Source organism: Zalophus californianus, chromosome 11, assembly GCF_009762305.2.
Source record: "Zalophus californianus isolate mZalCal1 chromosome 11, mZalCal1.pri.v2, whole genome shotgun sequence".
NCBI lineage: Eukaryota > Metazoa > Chordata > Mammalia > Carnivora > Otariidae > Zalophus > Zalophus californianus.
This window is the reverse complement of record NC_045605.1, coordinates 105,801,328-105,815,133: the sequence shown is the minus strand read 5'-3', so window position 1 is coordinate 105,815,133 and position 13,806 is coordinate 105,801,328. Positions and strand designations below refer to the sequence as shown.

Sequence of the window (13,806 nt, the reverse complement as noted above, 5' to 3'; positions counted from 1 at the left end):
CTTGCAAGGGCACTGGCCTTGCTACAGCCCCGGGGGAAGGTGGTGTTACTCCCGGGCGACAAGCGCTTCAGAGGCTGAGTCCACGTTTGCCCCCAGTTCTGCCTAACTCGAGTCTCTGCTTTTTCTGCATCTCTAAGGATTTGGACTCTATGGTCTGCAGCCCCCACCCCCCACCCCCCAGTCCATGCGGGCTGACCGTGGGTAGCTCCTGGGCCTGCAGAACCTCATCCCCTGGTGTTTGCTCCTTCCTGGAGACACCGAACAGGCCCACGGTCCCAAACACGCTGAGAAGCCGGTCTGTATTTGCTAAGCTTCTCGGTGGCAAGGAGTAGAAACTCTTGAGGCGAAGGTTGTAGTGAGGACCCGAATGTGCGGACATTCTCAGGGGAGCAGAGTGTGGATGGTCTTCATCTCCCAGCTGGCCGTGGTAGATCGCCACGCCACTGGACACATGAGCCGTGACTCGGCCACGCTTCTGCCACTCAGGTCTCCTCCACTTTGTGCTGGATGGATCTCGCCTCCCTCTGCTGGCTCTGCTTTCTCGTGCCGTTGGCTCGCCATCACCCTTCACAGCTCGGATCTCTTCGCGAGCTTCCATCCACATGGGGCTGTGTTTGCCGGCCAGCTCAATCTTGCGGCCTTTTCCAGCTTACAAGCCTGGTCCATGTTTAGGCCTGGACACCTCTCAGGGTCCCTGGGCTGCATGTCCACAGGAGACCCTCCCCCTCCTTCCTTCCATCCTGGAATGAAGCTTTTGTTTGAAGATCCTCCTTACCCTGGGGTGTTTCCCCAGGGACCTTTGAGAGCTCTTCCCCAGACTCTTGTCACTGGTGGGAGAGTGGGTTCTCTTGCAGCCACCCCCAGGTGTGGATTTCCATAGACTTGGCCTCACCTTGCCCTCCTGAACCAGCCACTTGGGGGAGGCATGGGCTCTGCTCGTCCCCCACTGCTCACAGTGTTGGAACCTGAGGTCAGCTCTAACTCCCTGTGGAAGCCTAGGGCGGGGTGGGGGGGGGAGGCCCTGACTCGGGGCAGTCTTGCCAGGACATCCTGTCCGCGTACCAGTGACAGGCCCGCGTACCTGGGCCTTCTGCGGCTGCTCTCTCTGTCCAAGGGATGGAATCATCTCAGGTTCCCCTGCCCCATCACCACTAGCCAAAGAAAACAAATAGAGGCAGGCAGGAGTTCTGTGGTGCCAAGAAGGGAACATTCTTTTCTAGAAATTTCTAGAATGGGCCTGAGCAGTCTGTCAGAGTAGGGGACCGGAAATAGGGACAGTGCAGGAGTTGGAAGGAGAGGCCCCAGTCCTGCTCACTGCCATGTGGCTGTAGGACTGGGGGCTTTCCTCTCTGTGTCGGGAGGCTAAGAGCTCCTATCACTCGAGGGCTTGGTTGTAAGAGGAAAGATTTCTGGACTCTACCATTGACTCAGTTTACCCATCTGTGAGATTGGTCACCTCAGTCTCAGCTCCTTCGTCTGGGTATCTGATGTTGAACTTAACACGGCCTGAGCTGAGCTTCTTGAGGTCTGGCTGGCCTGGCAGTGACCCCCAGGAGGGTGCAAATGGCATCTGGGTGTGACTGAAATTCCAGGAACCTCGCTCTTTGACACTCGGTACTTGCAGGGATATGTCAGGAGATTCCACCCCGGGAGGATCAAGGACAGAGTTGGGGCGGAAGCTCAAAGTGGAGTCTGGCTGATACCTTGGCCTTGAAGACCACACAGCCACCCCAGGGGAGAGAACACAAGCTCAGCCAGGGCTGGGATTACTCTGGGAGGACATCCCTTTCCTGGAGGTGGATATGGAGCTGAACATACCCCTCTGGGAGAGCTGCACGTCTGGCTGGAGCTAGAGAGGGTCCTGAGCCACCTTCCTGTCCCCACTGCCCCTCTCCCGCCATGGGAGGGAATGAGACTGTAGGGTAATTGATGGCTTCTTCCTCCCCACACCCAGTTCCCTTGGCTCTTCCATTTGCAGGGTGCCCCTGCTGCCTCTGGGATGAGGAGCTCCCTGTGGTGTCCCGAGTGAAGGCCTACCATTTGGGTGGTGGCGCCCAGCTGGAAAGTGGGCTTTTGACTGCTGCCAAGAGAGCCCCCTCTCCCTTTGCAGGGCACCCACTCAGCCATGGTGATGACACCGCCTCGCTGCCCGAGAGGAGTAGGGCCCTGGACCCTCCCAGCTTCCAGGTCCCGTTGAGTTCAGTGAGTTCATGTTGGAAGCAGGTAGTTCCTGGGTTCTAGAAGACGGGGACCCCCTGGAAGGGCCAGGAGCCAGGCTGCTCTGAATGTGGGCAAAGGGATAGCTCTGACCACATGGCGAACTGGTGAGCACTCTAGGGGAGAGGAGGAGCCATCTCTCACGGGCCCTGGGTTCTCTCTTCTGGAAGCTTGTGGACACCAGAAGGGGGCCCTGAGAATGCTGAGCAAGGGTAAGAAAGTAGCTGGGGCTCAGCTGGGCAGCAGGCAGACAGGACCAAAAGTTCAGGGCAGGCTGAGACAAACTTGCCTTTGGGCAGCTTTACAAACGTGATCCCCACCCCCACCCCCCTCTTCCTGGGGTCTTCACTGAGAGGTGGCCACAGGCAGGTGCCTGGAAGATATGATCCCACCCGCCCCCCAAGAGGCCCAGGGGCTGTGGTGGGTAAAACCAGGCCAGTGAGTGATCCTGTCTCCCAGGGGCAAGGAGCAGCCTTCTGTTTTCCCGTTCATCTTCTCCTGTGTGTATCCACCACTGATGTGTGTGTGTGTGTGTGTGTGTGTGTGCGTGCGCGCGGGCACACACGTGTGTAGGGGCACAGCCCTTTGCAGAGGTTCCCGGAAGCAGTGACACAGACAGAAGCAGAGACCACCTGAGCACAGCTTTGGGGCGACTCAGCAGATCAGCAGCTGGTGGGGAACCTGATGGCCTGCAAATGGCTTCTGCCTGCACCCGCATTTGTATTAGGGGAGCTCGGGCTTCTGCCCCTTTCCATCTGAGCCCTTGTCCGGGGTTTTCCTGTAAAGGGTGCTGGTGGACTCCGCAGGGTCCCGGCTGGTTCTGAGAGTGAGACGCCTGACTCGAGAGGCATCACTGGCTGCCCAGTTGTGCGGCCGGAGGCTGGGGGGGCGGGCAGGGGGTGTCATAGCCAGGGCTGGGCTCTGGAGACCGGGGCTGGGCTCTGGATCCTGCCCCTCTGAGCTGCAGGTCATGGGCAGTTGGTTTCTCCAAGCCTTACTTTCGCATCTGTAAAATGGGCTGTCTTCCTTGAAGGGTTTGGGAGAAGATAAGATGATGACTTGAGGCGTCCAGGGTGGTGCCTGGCCCACAACAGAGGCAGGAGAGGGCAGACACTCTGGCCCCGGCCTTCAGGGAAGGAAACCCAGCCTGGGAAAGGGCCAGCCCCTTGAGGGGCTCCCCAGAGCTCTCCGTGTCCCCACTCCCACCCATGGCTCATCCCTGGAGTCAGCGAGGGGCCGTCATGTGTTCCTTTATTCACTCTTTTGTCTCCCCCGCACTAGTGCCCCTCCTGCCAGGCTCTGTGTGGGAGCTGGGGTCAAGGGGTAAGCGGCCACTCCAACCCTCTGGGAACTCCGAGGCTGGAGTATGGGTGTCAGGTGCCAGGCCGCGGCTGTGGGTAAGGGTTTTACTATGGCCCCGGGCTGGACCCTGGGCCCTGGGTCTGGGAGGCACCTTGTCAGGTAGAGAAGGGGTGTGGAGGATTGGTCCTGTGGCTGGAATGTGGACAGAAGGGGGCCTGGGGGCCTTTTGGGAACAGCTGAGGAGCTGAGACTTGTGTGGGGCCCTCGGGGCAGTGCGAGGAGCTGGGGAAGATTTGACCGTGGGTGACGGTAGCCTCCAAGCTCGGGTGGGGGGGGGTAGTGGGCAGCTGGGGGCCGTGAGCAGGGGGGAGGGGAGCAGGGGGTGGACAGGTTCCTGCAGGTCCCTGCTCCTTCTCGCAGTCATGAGGGAGGGTCCCATGAGGGTGCTCGGGGCAGCCCCCAGCCCGTGAAGCCGTTCTCTTGGCCCTTTCTTTGTTGAAGGCGGCTCCTCAGGCAGAGAGGGGCAGCCCCTGGGCCCTCTTCTAGAGATGGGGGCCTTTGCCGTCCTGCCTTCTCCAAAGGAGAGAAGGGGCTCCTCCCAGCTTCGCCTCGCAGAATTCCTGGGGGGCTTAGAAGTGTGTGGATTCTAGGACAGTGGGCCCCGGGGTGTTGTGTGTCGCCTTCTTTACCGCCCTGTTCAGACACAAAGATAAGAGGGTTGTGTCTCGTGGGTGCAGCGTGACCTCTGACCCCTGCACTGTGTCTCTCCTGAGGATTCAGGAGATACTGCCCAGGAGCCCAGGAATGCGCTCCCTGAGCACGTGCTGGGGAGGGGGTGGGCGGTGACAGCCCTGCGGTCATCCAGGGGCTTCATCGGGAGAGTCTGGGGCCTGTGAGCACCCCAACAATGCCCATCACAACCTTGGCCCTCCCCCTTCCGAAGGTCTACGCACTTCCTGCCTCTTGACTTCTCTTAAGGTGGAATGGAGCTGGGGTCAAGGGGTAAGCGGCCAGCTCTCTGGGCCTCAAATGGTGGCATGAAGGGCAGGAGACCAAGTCCACACGGTCAGCCAGGAGACCCAGCTTTTGGTCTCCCCTCTCCCACAGATGTACGGTGTGACTCCGAGCCAGGCCTGTCCCTCTTTGCACCCCTGTTCTCCCTCTGCCCAGCGGCAGCGCGGGGGACCAGGCCCGCCCTACTCCAGGCTTCCCTGGAGGGACAGAGAGGGGGGTCCCGGGGCGGAGTTCACTCACTGGTTCTGCACATCTTGAATGGTGTCAGGCAGCGGCAGGCTCTGAGTCTCTGGGAGCAGGAGGGCAGCCAGGCCACTAAGGACTGGCACCCCCCCGTATACCAGCAGGGGCAGCCAGCGGCCGTGGACAGCCAGCAGCCGGACCAGAGGCCCCAGGATCGCTCCCACTCGGGCTGCCATCTGGCCCAGGCCCACCGTGGTCATCCTGTCGTCGCAGACACACCAGTGAGGGGCCCCTCTGCCTGCCCACCGTGGCTTTGACCTCCCAGCCCCCACTCTGTCCAGGGTGGCCCAGGGGTTCAGGCTGAGCCGTGACGCTCCTGGGCGGCCCTGAGACCACAGGGAAGGGAGAGGGCGGTGGGGACATCGGAGGCTGGGAAAGGCCGCCCCCGCCCTGCCCTCCCAGCTCTGGGCGACCCCTCACCTGAGCACGGTGGGGAAGAGCTCACCCGTGTAGATGCTGAAGCAGGTGAAGGCGGCCCCCAGGCCCCCGAGCCCCAGCACGGCGAGGGCTGAACGCAGGGCCCCCATCTCTGTGGACAGAGATGGGGTTATCGAAGTTGGTGGCAGGGGCCCCGAGGTCAGATGGGGGCTCTCTCCAGCCTAGACCTCTCCCTGACCTCCCAGTGTCTGTGACTCAGCTCCACTTGGGTGTCCTCAGAGCACATCCCGAGTGACTTCATGGCTACATTCACTGCCCCCAAACTGCTGCCCAGCCTGACACCTGGAGCCAGACCCTGGGAGACCTCCTTGACCCCCTGCTCCCCACCTTCCCCCTGCGCTCCGGCTCTGAGCCTTATTTTATCTCCACAGTTTGTCACGAAGCCACCCCTCCACACCATCCCTGCTCACTGCCTTCTGCAGGCCACCACCATCTCTCCCGGAGGCTCCACAGCCTCCTTCCTAACTGGGCCCCTGCTCTGGTCCAGCGCCCTCTGAGGAGGGGGCAAGGGCCTCTGTTCCTGGCTCAGCACCCCCAGGTAGGGAAGCCTCAGGCCACAGCTGTGCGCACCCAGGCCTGCGCACTCACCGTAAGGCACCAGCGTGTTGGCCAGGATGCAGAGCCCCGACAGCACCAGGGACCCCACCTGGGTGGGCCGGCGGCCCAGACGGCTCAGCAGCAGCAGGGAGCCTATCTTGGCCGGAATGTCCACGACCCCAATGAGGACCTGGAGCAGGAAGATGTTGCTGTCTAGGGCCTGCAGGTCCAGGGCCAGGCCGTAGAAGGTGAAGCCAAAGGCGAACCTGCGGGGCCAGGGGAGTCAGGCCGGGGGATGGGCTGCTCATTGGCTCCTTTGTTCTCACACCCATTTCCACCCTCCTCTTGCAAGCTCTGTGTAGTGGAGGGGTGGTCTCTGCAGACCACCTTTCCCTGGGCTCCCTGCCAATGCTGCCCGTCAAGAGGTTTGGCCAATGGGAGGCACTGGTGAGAGGCGCAGGTGCACCAGCGGGGTGTGTGTGGGGGGGGAAGGCCGGGATGTTCCCTCCTCCCTCCCTCTGGGTGCCGCCTCCCCTCCATGGCTACGGCTTCTACTGAGCGTGTCCTTCCTCCGTGGCCTGAGTGGTTCCAGTCCTTGCTGGGAGGCACTGGTGCCTGGGCTCTGATAACCCCCCTCCCTCCTCCCTGGCCCCTCTGGACGGGGTGGCAGGCGCTCTCCTCCTCAGCGGGCTGGGCACTTCAACTCTCCCAGAGCCTTTGCTGTGACTCCTCCCGTCTCTCCTGCTCCCCGCACCCCCCCTCCCCCACCCAGCCTGGGCTCCTTCCTCTGGGAGCCTGACTGCTACTAGAGGGGAGGTGACCATGCTGCACACCCTGTCCTGGAGGTGCTGTCAGGACCGTGGGTTTGACAGGGGAGTCATTAGAGGCCCCTTGACTGGATGCCAGCCAGAACCCTGATTCCAGGGTCCCTGGGGGCCCGGGCGACAGCCCAAGGCAGGCCAGAGGCAGAGGCTGGGGCCCCGGGCAGGGTTCAAGGGGTGTCTACCAGCACAAAGTGGAGATGCCAGTCCGGAGGGGCAGCCCAGGCGTGCAGAACAGGGCACCCAGGCTGGCAGGGGCCTGGCCCACACTCAGCTCCTCCTGCATGGCTGAGAGCAAGACCTGCGGGGGCGCGGGGGGGGGGGGGGGGGGGAGGGCCTGTCAGCACTGGGAGCACTAGACCCGCCCTCCTCCCTCTGACCCTCCTCCTCCCAGAGGCCCAGTGCGGGGGCAGGGAGAGGGTCTGAGGGTTGGCCTCACCTCGGTGGTCAGCGTGCCCTCCACCACCCTCTTCCTGTTGATGGCAGCCACCCTCCGCAGCTCCTGCAGGCCCCGCTCCAGCCTGCCTGTGATGAGGAGCCATCGGGCCGACTCTGCCAGCCACCTGCCGGGGTTCAGGGGGAGAAATGGAAGGGGGCACTGCCTGTGGCCCCCAGGGCCTGGCCTGCACGAGCCTCACTGCCCTTCTGTCTCCTGCCCCGGGCGGTGGCCTCACTGGTACCCACAGGCCCCCGGCTCAGGGAGGCCATGCTGTTTGACACACTCCTTCCCCAACAGGCCACCCTTTCTGCCTTTTTCCTTCTCCCTCTCGGGTTGTGCTTGGGAAGCCCAGTCCTTCCCTTCCTGCCTCCCTCCCGACCTGGTGGCCTTTCCCTTGCCTCACTTGGAAGCCAGGCCCAGGTGACATCGTGTGCAGTAAGGACCCCCCAGTGGTTACGGGATGGCAGGCCTGTGAGCCCAGCACGGGCTGCAAGCCCCCCAGGGCCCCCTCCTGTCTGGTGCCTCCCTGCTGTCCCACTGTCTTCCTGCTCACCCTCAAGGCTGCACCTTCCTGCTTGAGCTGGCTCCTCCCCCAGGGCCCCTCCTCGCAAACAGCTTCACACCCAGCAGGGTCTTTGGTCCTGACATCACCAGCCCCCTCCACCTGCACCCAGTCAACCACCAATTCCTGTCACCTCCAGTATCCCTTGCATCTGACCCGCCCCACTGCCCTGGCCTCACTTTTGGCCCTGTTGCCCATGCCGGGATGCTCGTTGGCCCAGTGCATCTCAGTTCCCCCTTCTCATTGCCGGGAGCCAGCCTGTAACACTAACCTGGCCCCGCCGCCCTCCACATCAGCCCAGACCCCTTGCACCGGCCCAGCGCACTAAGTCCCCTGCCGTGCCCACTACCCTACACAGGCTCCTGCCTCCAGCCAGGCACCCCCCCCAGCCAGGCCCCCTCTCTCCTGCGAGCAGCAGCTAGGGGTGGGGCTGCCTGCTCCTCGTGGGCGGGGCCCTGAGGTCCTTCAAGGTTAGCAGAACCAGGGAGAGAAGGGAGACTCAAGGCACACGTTAGAGGTAGAGTTGACAAGACCCAGTGACCTGCTGGACTTGGGGTGGGGGCACGGGGAGGGATGGGGAGGAGGTGTCATGGCAACTCTGACTCTGCGACCTAGTGGGTGGGGGCTGCTATCCATGCTGGGGAAGGCTTGGGAAAGAGCAAGTGCAGGAGATGTTACATTTGGGATGCCAAGACCCCAGTCATGGAGATGTCACACAGCGGATGGGAAATGGGAGAATGGAGGCCGGGCAGAGGCAGGACCCAGGAGGAGACTCAGGGTCTGTAGCACGTGGGGGGAGTCAGAGCCGGGGGACAGGTTAGGTGGCCTGGGAGAGAGCACTGGCAGTGACCGGCAGGCCAGCATCGGCCTCAGACAGCCAGGAGGGGTGCCCTGGACTCCACATCGTTGACCTTTGCCCTCCACCCTCCCGCCTCCACTCTGTTGGTACGGGGGTCGGTCGGCAGAAGACCACCTGTCGGGCAGGACTGTCTCCTCTCTGAGCCAGTGCACCAGGTGTCACTGTCTCCTGCTCTGGAGAGTGACTGCAAGTTGGTTGCTCAAGGCTCCATTTTAAGAGCTTTCGGCTCTAACCTGTTGGGCTCGGAGAGGTCTGTGAGTCAGCCCTCCTCCCAGTGCAGGAGTCCCGTCCTCCCCTGGGCTTCTGCTGGGCTTCCCTCTGCAGTGACCACAATGGCCAAGCAACTCCTAAGTTGCTGGGTCTGTAGGTGAACGAGCCAGGTTCAGCTCTGTCCTGAAGTGCATCCATCCATCCATCCATCCATCCATCCATCCATCCATCCATTCATCCAGGTAGCCATCCAACAAATATTTACTCTGCACCTACTATGTCCCAGGAGTTTGGCAAGAGCCAGGCCTGAGGGCTGTGTATTTGAGGGCAGTGCAAATGCTCCCTAACCTCCCACATATGTCAGCCCTGTGGGGAGGCCAGGAGTCCCCTCTGACCACTGGGTCTTGGTCCCTGTTCTTTAGTAATGACGTCGATATGGAAGGCTAGCCGGGGCTGTGTGTGTGTGCGTGTGCGCGCTGTATCTTTGCATCTCACCCCACACGCTCCGAAGCAAGCAGGGCCTCGAGAAGGAAAAGGGCCAAGAGGAGATGGGAAGGAAGGGGTGGGAGAAGGGTGAGCAGAGGAGGAGGCCCCTCGGAGGAGCAGGGAGGGGAGTGGCCCCGCGGGCACTTGGGGGAGCCTTGTGGGCCTGTGGCGGCCAGCTGTGCCAGGGCCCTGGGCCTCCCCTCCGGCTGTGCTCCCCGCCTCCTGCACCCCTCACGCCCTGCTCCCAGGGTGGAGGGTAGGCAGGTCTTCTCCAAGGCGGGGGCATGGCACCCACCAGGAGTACACAAAGCAGAGGAAGAAGGGGGCAGAGACCACCAGCTGCAACAGGGCCCAGTCCCGCACACCGTAGGCCACGGCAGCCATCAGGACCTGGCCGAAGCTAAAGCCCAGGGAGTTCAAGGTCATCGCCAAGGCTCGGGCGCGCGCCGACGTCCACTCCATCACTGCAAGGAGACCGCAAGGGTCAGCCGGGAGCCTGCGCCAGCCTCCCTCGCAGGGCCCGAGTCAGGTGACCTACGGAGCGTGCTGGTGTTCATCATGACGCCCGCCACGCCGAAGGCCGCCAGGAAGCGGAACAGGCAGTACACGGAGTAGGTGGGGGCGAAGGCGGCAGCCGTGCCCGACATGGCCATCTGAAGGTAGTTCCAGGTCAGCACCAGCCTGCGCCCAAACCTGCGGGCACACGGACACACAGACGGGGTGGCTGGGAGCGTGGCGTGCCATGGCCCCAGCCACAGGGCTCTGGACCTCCTTGGCCTTGCCCGTTGAGCAGAGGCGAGAGTGACACCTGCGTCCAGCCCTGAGTTATCCACCAACGGAAGGCTTGGACACCCAGGCAGTGTCCCCAAGGTCCAGGCCGCTGGAAGGCACGCTGGGCAGAGGAGTGCCCTGTCAGTGGGAGCCCTCGAGCAGCATCTGAAGGCAGGCCTGGGGCTGAGCAGATTTTAGCAGTGAACGCTGGATGGGAAGGATGACCCTCTCCAAACCCAGAGGAGGCTTGAGGGAAGCCAAAGCCCAGAGTGGGTCTGAGGCTTGCTCAGCGGCAGAGTTGGACGGTGTCAGGAGCGAGGGCGGCAAGAAGCCAGGGCTGTAGGAGGACGGGGTGCAAGGGAAAGGGAGCTGCCAGAGCCGGGGGCACTCACCTGTCGGAGATGTGGCCGCACACTGCAGCTCCCACCAGGATCCCAGACAGGTAGATGGACTGGGCCATGGGCTTTAGGGCGTGGGAGTCACACACCAGGTCCCACTGGTGGGAGAGGAGTGGGAGCTGAACCCAGAGGTGAGGGGGCAGAGGCGCTGGATGGGAAGGCCCGTGGAAGCTAGGCGAGGGTGGATGGCCTGGTGACCTCTAGGGTGGTAGGGCCGGGCTGTCATCCTGTTGCCCTCTGGTCCTCAAGCCCTCTCTAGACTCATTCGATCTCCCCTGCCTCACCCACTCTGCAGCGCCACCCTGAGCTGGTGCTTGGTCACCACTCCCCCAGGCCTCTCTGGTTCTACAAAGAGGCCCCTTCCCCTTGCTGGGATGGGCTGCCCCTCCCTATTGCCCAGATTTGCCTGATTGGCCCCCAGGGGTGGCCTGCCCCCTGAGACAGGCGGTGGAACTGGGCTCTGCGCTTGGGCGGGGGGAAGGGGAGCTGCCTGAGTCAAAGGGGCAGCTGGGCCGACTGGGCTGTCCGGGGCCCCAGCTCTCCGTACCACCCACCCTTCCACAAGCCCGAGTCCGCTGCCGACTCCCCACCCCCACCCTTCCCCGGGGCGATGTGCTGGAGGAGGGGCAGGCAGCCCACCTGCGCTGAGTGAGGGGGCCTGTTGAGGCCGGTCCCTCCCAGGACTGGGCCATTCTGAGTCCAGTCTAATGTGAGTTCTGACCTTGGCCTCTAATGCGACAGGACTTGGGGAAGGTGTCAGGAGAGGCTTTTACCTTGGCCACAATGGTGGAGGTGAAGGTGCTGCGGTCGTAGACCCAGCCGTCCATGCACGGCTCTGTGGCAGCCTCGCTCCAGTTGGTGGCCGTGGCGTTGGGGTCCAGGAGCTGCCACTGTGGTTGGCGGAAGCGGCGACACTGGTGGGGCTCATGGTTGGGGCCCGGGGGGATGGAGACGGTCAGGAGGTCCTTGGGGCCCAGGGCCCCGGGGACACTGGCCTGGCCAGTGCTGTTGTCCAGGAGGGGCACCCAGCATCGGTGGCTGGGCACGGCGGCCGAGAAGTTCTCCAGCATGCCCTGAGTGGTGAGCCACACGATGGGGACCACCAGAGCCACCATCTGGAGAACCTGGAACCTGCCCAGGCCACCCACTTGGTCCAGGAGTTCAGAAAATGCCATGGAGCCTGCCCGGGGGGAGGGGCCCAGTGGAGGTGCCCACTTCACAGAAGCTGGCCCCGGGCAAAGGGGCCAACGCGGGGGACTTGCTTCCCCCACAGCAGCACCTGCTTCCCCAGCTGAGAAGCCTGGAGCATGGCAGAGGCTGCCCCCCTCGCCGACACTGGGCTCTCCAGGTGTCTGTCCAGAAAGGTCACTAAGGGTGGCTCCAACCGGGACCAGGAGCTGTGAGGCGTGACCCTGAAGCCACCAACATTCTTCCAGAGACGCAGCTGGCCCTGGACCTCCAGGAGAATCTGGTTACTGGAGCTGGGGGAAGTGGAGACTGAAGACACCCAGACTGGAATTAAACTGTGACCAGGTGACCTTTACGGAACAGGGGTTAGGAATCAGTCAAAGTTTAACCCAGCTCTGAGGGAGGCCCAGAGGCCAGAGCACAGCTGTTCCTGCCCAGCGGGGAGGCCTGGCCAGGGGCACCTGGTCTCTGATGGGTGTTGGGGGGCTTTGGCAGGGCTGCCACCCCCCTCGACACCCCTGCCCACCTCACAGGGGGGACTCTCCAGTGCTCATGCAGGAGACTGCTGGCCAGGGTCCTTACTGATTCTGGGACTGGTGTGAGCCAGGAGTGACATCTGTAGGCTGCGAGGGCCTCCGTGTGTGCATGCATGTGCGTGTGTATGTGTGTGTGTGTGTGTGTGGTCTGGGCCTGAGTCCTTGGCGGCAGCCATCTGCACCCCCACCTCCCCGCCGGTGTGGCCCTGCCCCCCAGCCCCCCGCCCTCTGTTGTCTGCTGCCACTGATCCCCAGCAGGCACAAGTGCCGCCTCCTGCAGGGGTCTCTGCTGGCTTATTCTTGCCTCCCTGCTGGGCTCTAAGTCAGGAGTGGAGCCCCATCTTCGCACTGGCCTGCACCCTTCTATTATTGTCTGGCTGGTCTCATTCCCAGCCAGGTCCTGGAGGGCAGGGACCCTTCCCTAGAGCATCTTTGGGACCAGCACGGATGTGGACAGCAGGTGCAGGTGCTGTAAAAATTTGCTCCAGCTGGTTTTTAACAGCAGCTTCTATTTTTTTTTTCCGGAGTATAAAATTAACGTTCACACTTTCCAGAAATTTCAGAAAATATGGAAAGGTACAGAGAAAACAAAGATCAGTCCTAAACTCACCAACCAGTGACTGCCACTGTTGACACTTGGGTGTAAATACTTCTAGGGTCTGCTCTGGTCATTGGCACGTTCAGCTTCCTCATTCTGGGTTGCAAACCAAGCTTAACATCTCCTTTTGTAAAACCCAAACAAAAAGGCTCTGACTTTAGCTAGCGATTCTAGCCTGTTCACATTTATTGGAATTACTGTCATGCGTGGACTTCCGGTATGTTTTCTTCTTTGCTGTATTTTCCCTTTACATCTTTGTTTCCTTGTTCCTATTTTCTACGGAACCCACTGCATTTTCTTGCTCTGTTTTTCTTCTGTCCTGGTTTGGCAATGGCGCATTGCGTTTCTGTTAGCCTTCTAAGGGAGCATACCCTTCCAGAGCTACTATATGTCCCCTCCTCCTTCATCCTCTCTCAAAAGATGTCCTTTCTCCTCATTTCACTAAGGAAATAGAAGTCATCAGAAGCCAACAGTCTCGTTCTCTGACTTGCCTCAGGCCCCCCCCCCATTCTGCCTTCGCTCCTGCCACCTCCATGGCCCACAGGCTCCTCCTCATCATGGCCTCCTCACCGTGTGCCCTGCAGCCCACCTCTCCACCTCAAGCCTCTTTGGCATCTGTCTTTCCCTCCCTACTGGATAGTTCCCACCAATGTACACATATGCCAGTTTCCGGGGTGCCTGGCTGGCTCAGCTGGAAGAGCATTTGACTCTTGATTTCGGGGTCGTGAGTTCGAGCCCCACGTTGGGGATAGCGGTTACTTAAAAAAATAAATAAATTAAATTAAATAAAAAAAAACCCCAAATATGCCATTTCCATCCCAATCCTCAGAAAAGTCCCCTCCCTTTTAATGCCTCTCTTCAGCACCCACCTCTTTTCCTGCTACTATTTCTAGTACAATCCCACAAAAGCGTTACCGGCATTCGCCTCCAATTTCTCTCTTCCCATTCTTTTTTGGATTGATTCCCATGAGGTTTTTGTCCCTGTCGCACCCCTGTCCCCAGTGACCTCACTGCCACTGCATTCAGTGACTTTTTCAGGGCTCCCCTTACTTGAGCCAGCACAGCCTCTGGCCCTCCTCCTTCTGGAAGTCACTTACTTCCCTGGGCCCGTGCCCTCCGCACCTGCTTCTGTCTTCTTCACTGGTTCCTTCTCTTCCCTGCACACTCCCGGTCCTTGGTCCTTTTCT

General features: G+C 61.5%; 1 protein-coding gene across 3 annotated transcripts; it reads right to left on the bottom strand.

Moving 5' to 3' along the window:
- Positions 1-4,110: 4,110 nt before the first annotated feature.
- SLC22A12 (solute carrier family 22 member 12) lies at positions 4,111-11,472 on the bottom strand. Of its 3 annotated transcripts, none has more exons than XM_027580592.2 (10): positions 11,071-11,472; positions 10,292-10,395; positions 9,667-9,821; positions 9,424-9,592; positions 7,012-7,135; positions 6,758-6,873; positions 5,803-6,017; positions 5,197-5,305; positions 4,774-4,977; positions 4,111-4,212 (listed from the first exon to the last, which is right to left on the bottom strand). In XM_027580592.2, exons 1-10 carry the CDS (start codon positions 11,470-11,472, stop codon positions 4,149-4,151), a joined length of 1,662 nt encoding a protein of 553 aa, XP_027436393.2. In that variant the 3' UTR covers positions 4,111-4,148. The 3 variants fall into 3 exon arrangements, with proteins under 3 accessions (XP_027436393.2, XP_027436394.2, XP_027436395.2); XM_027580593.2 differs by having other exon boundaries at positions 9,769-9,821; XM_027580594.2 differs by lacking the exons at positions 9,424-9,592; positions 9,667-9,821.
- Between the last annotated feature and the right edge of the window lie 2,334 nt (positions 11,473-13,806).

Coding starts and splice junctions, on each gene's coding strand:
- SLC22A12 (XM_027580592.2), bottom strand. CDS start 11,472: ATGGCATTTTCTGAACTCCTGGACCAAGTGGGTGGCCTGGGCAGGTTC. Junction 9,822..10,291: donor TGCGGCCACATCTCCGACAG/GTGAGTGCCCCC, acceptor GTGTGCCCGCAG/GTTTGGGCGCAGGCTGGTGC. Junction 5,306..5,802: donor CAACACGCTGGTGCCTTACG/GTGAGTGCGCAG, acceptor CTCTGTCCACAG/AGATGGGGGCCCTGCGTTCA.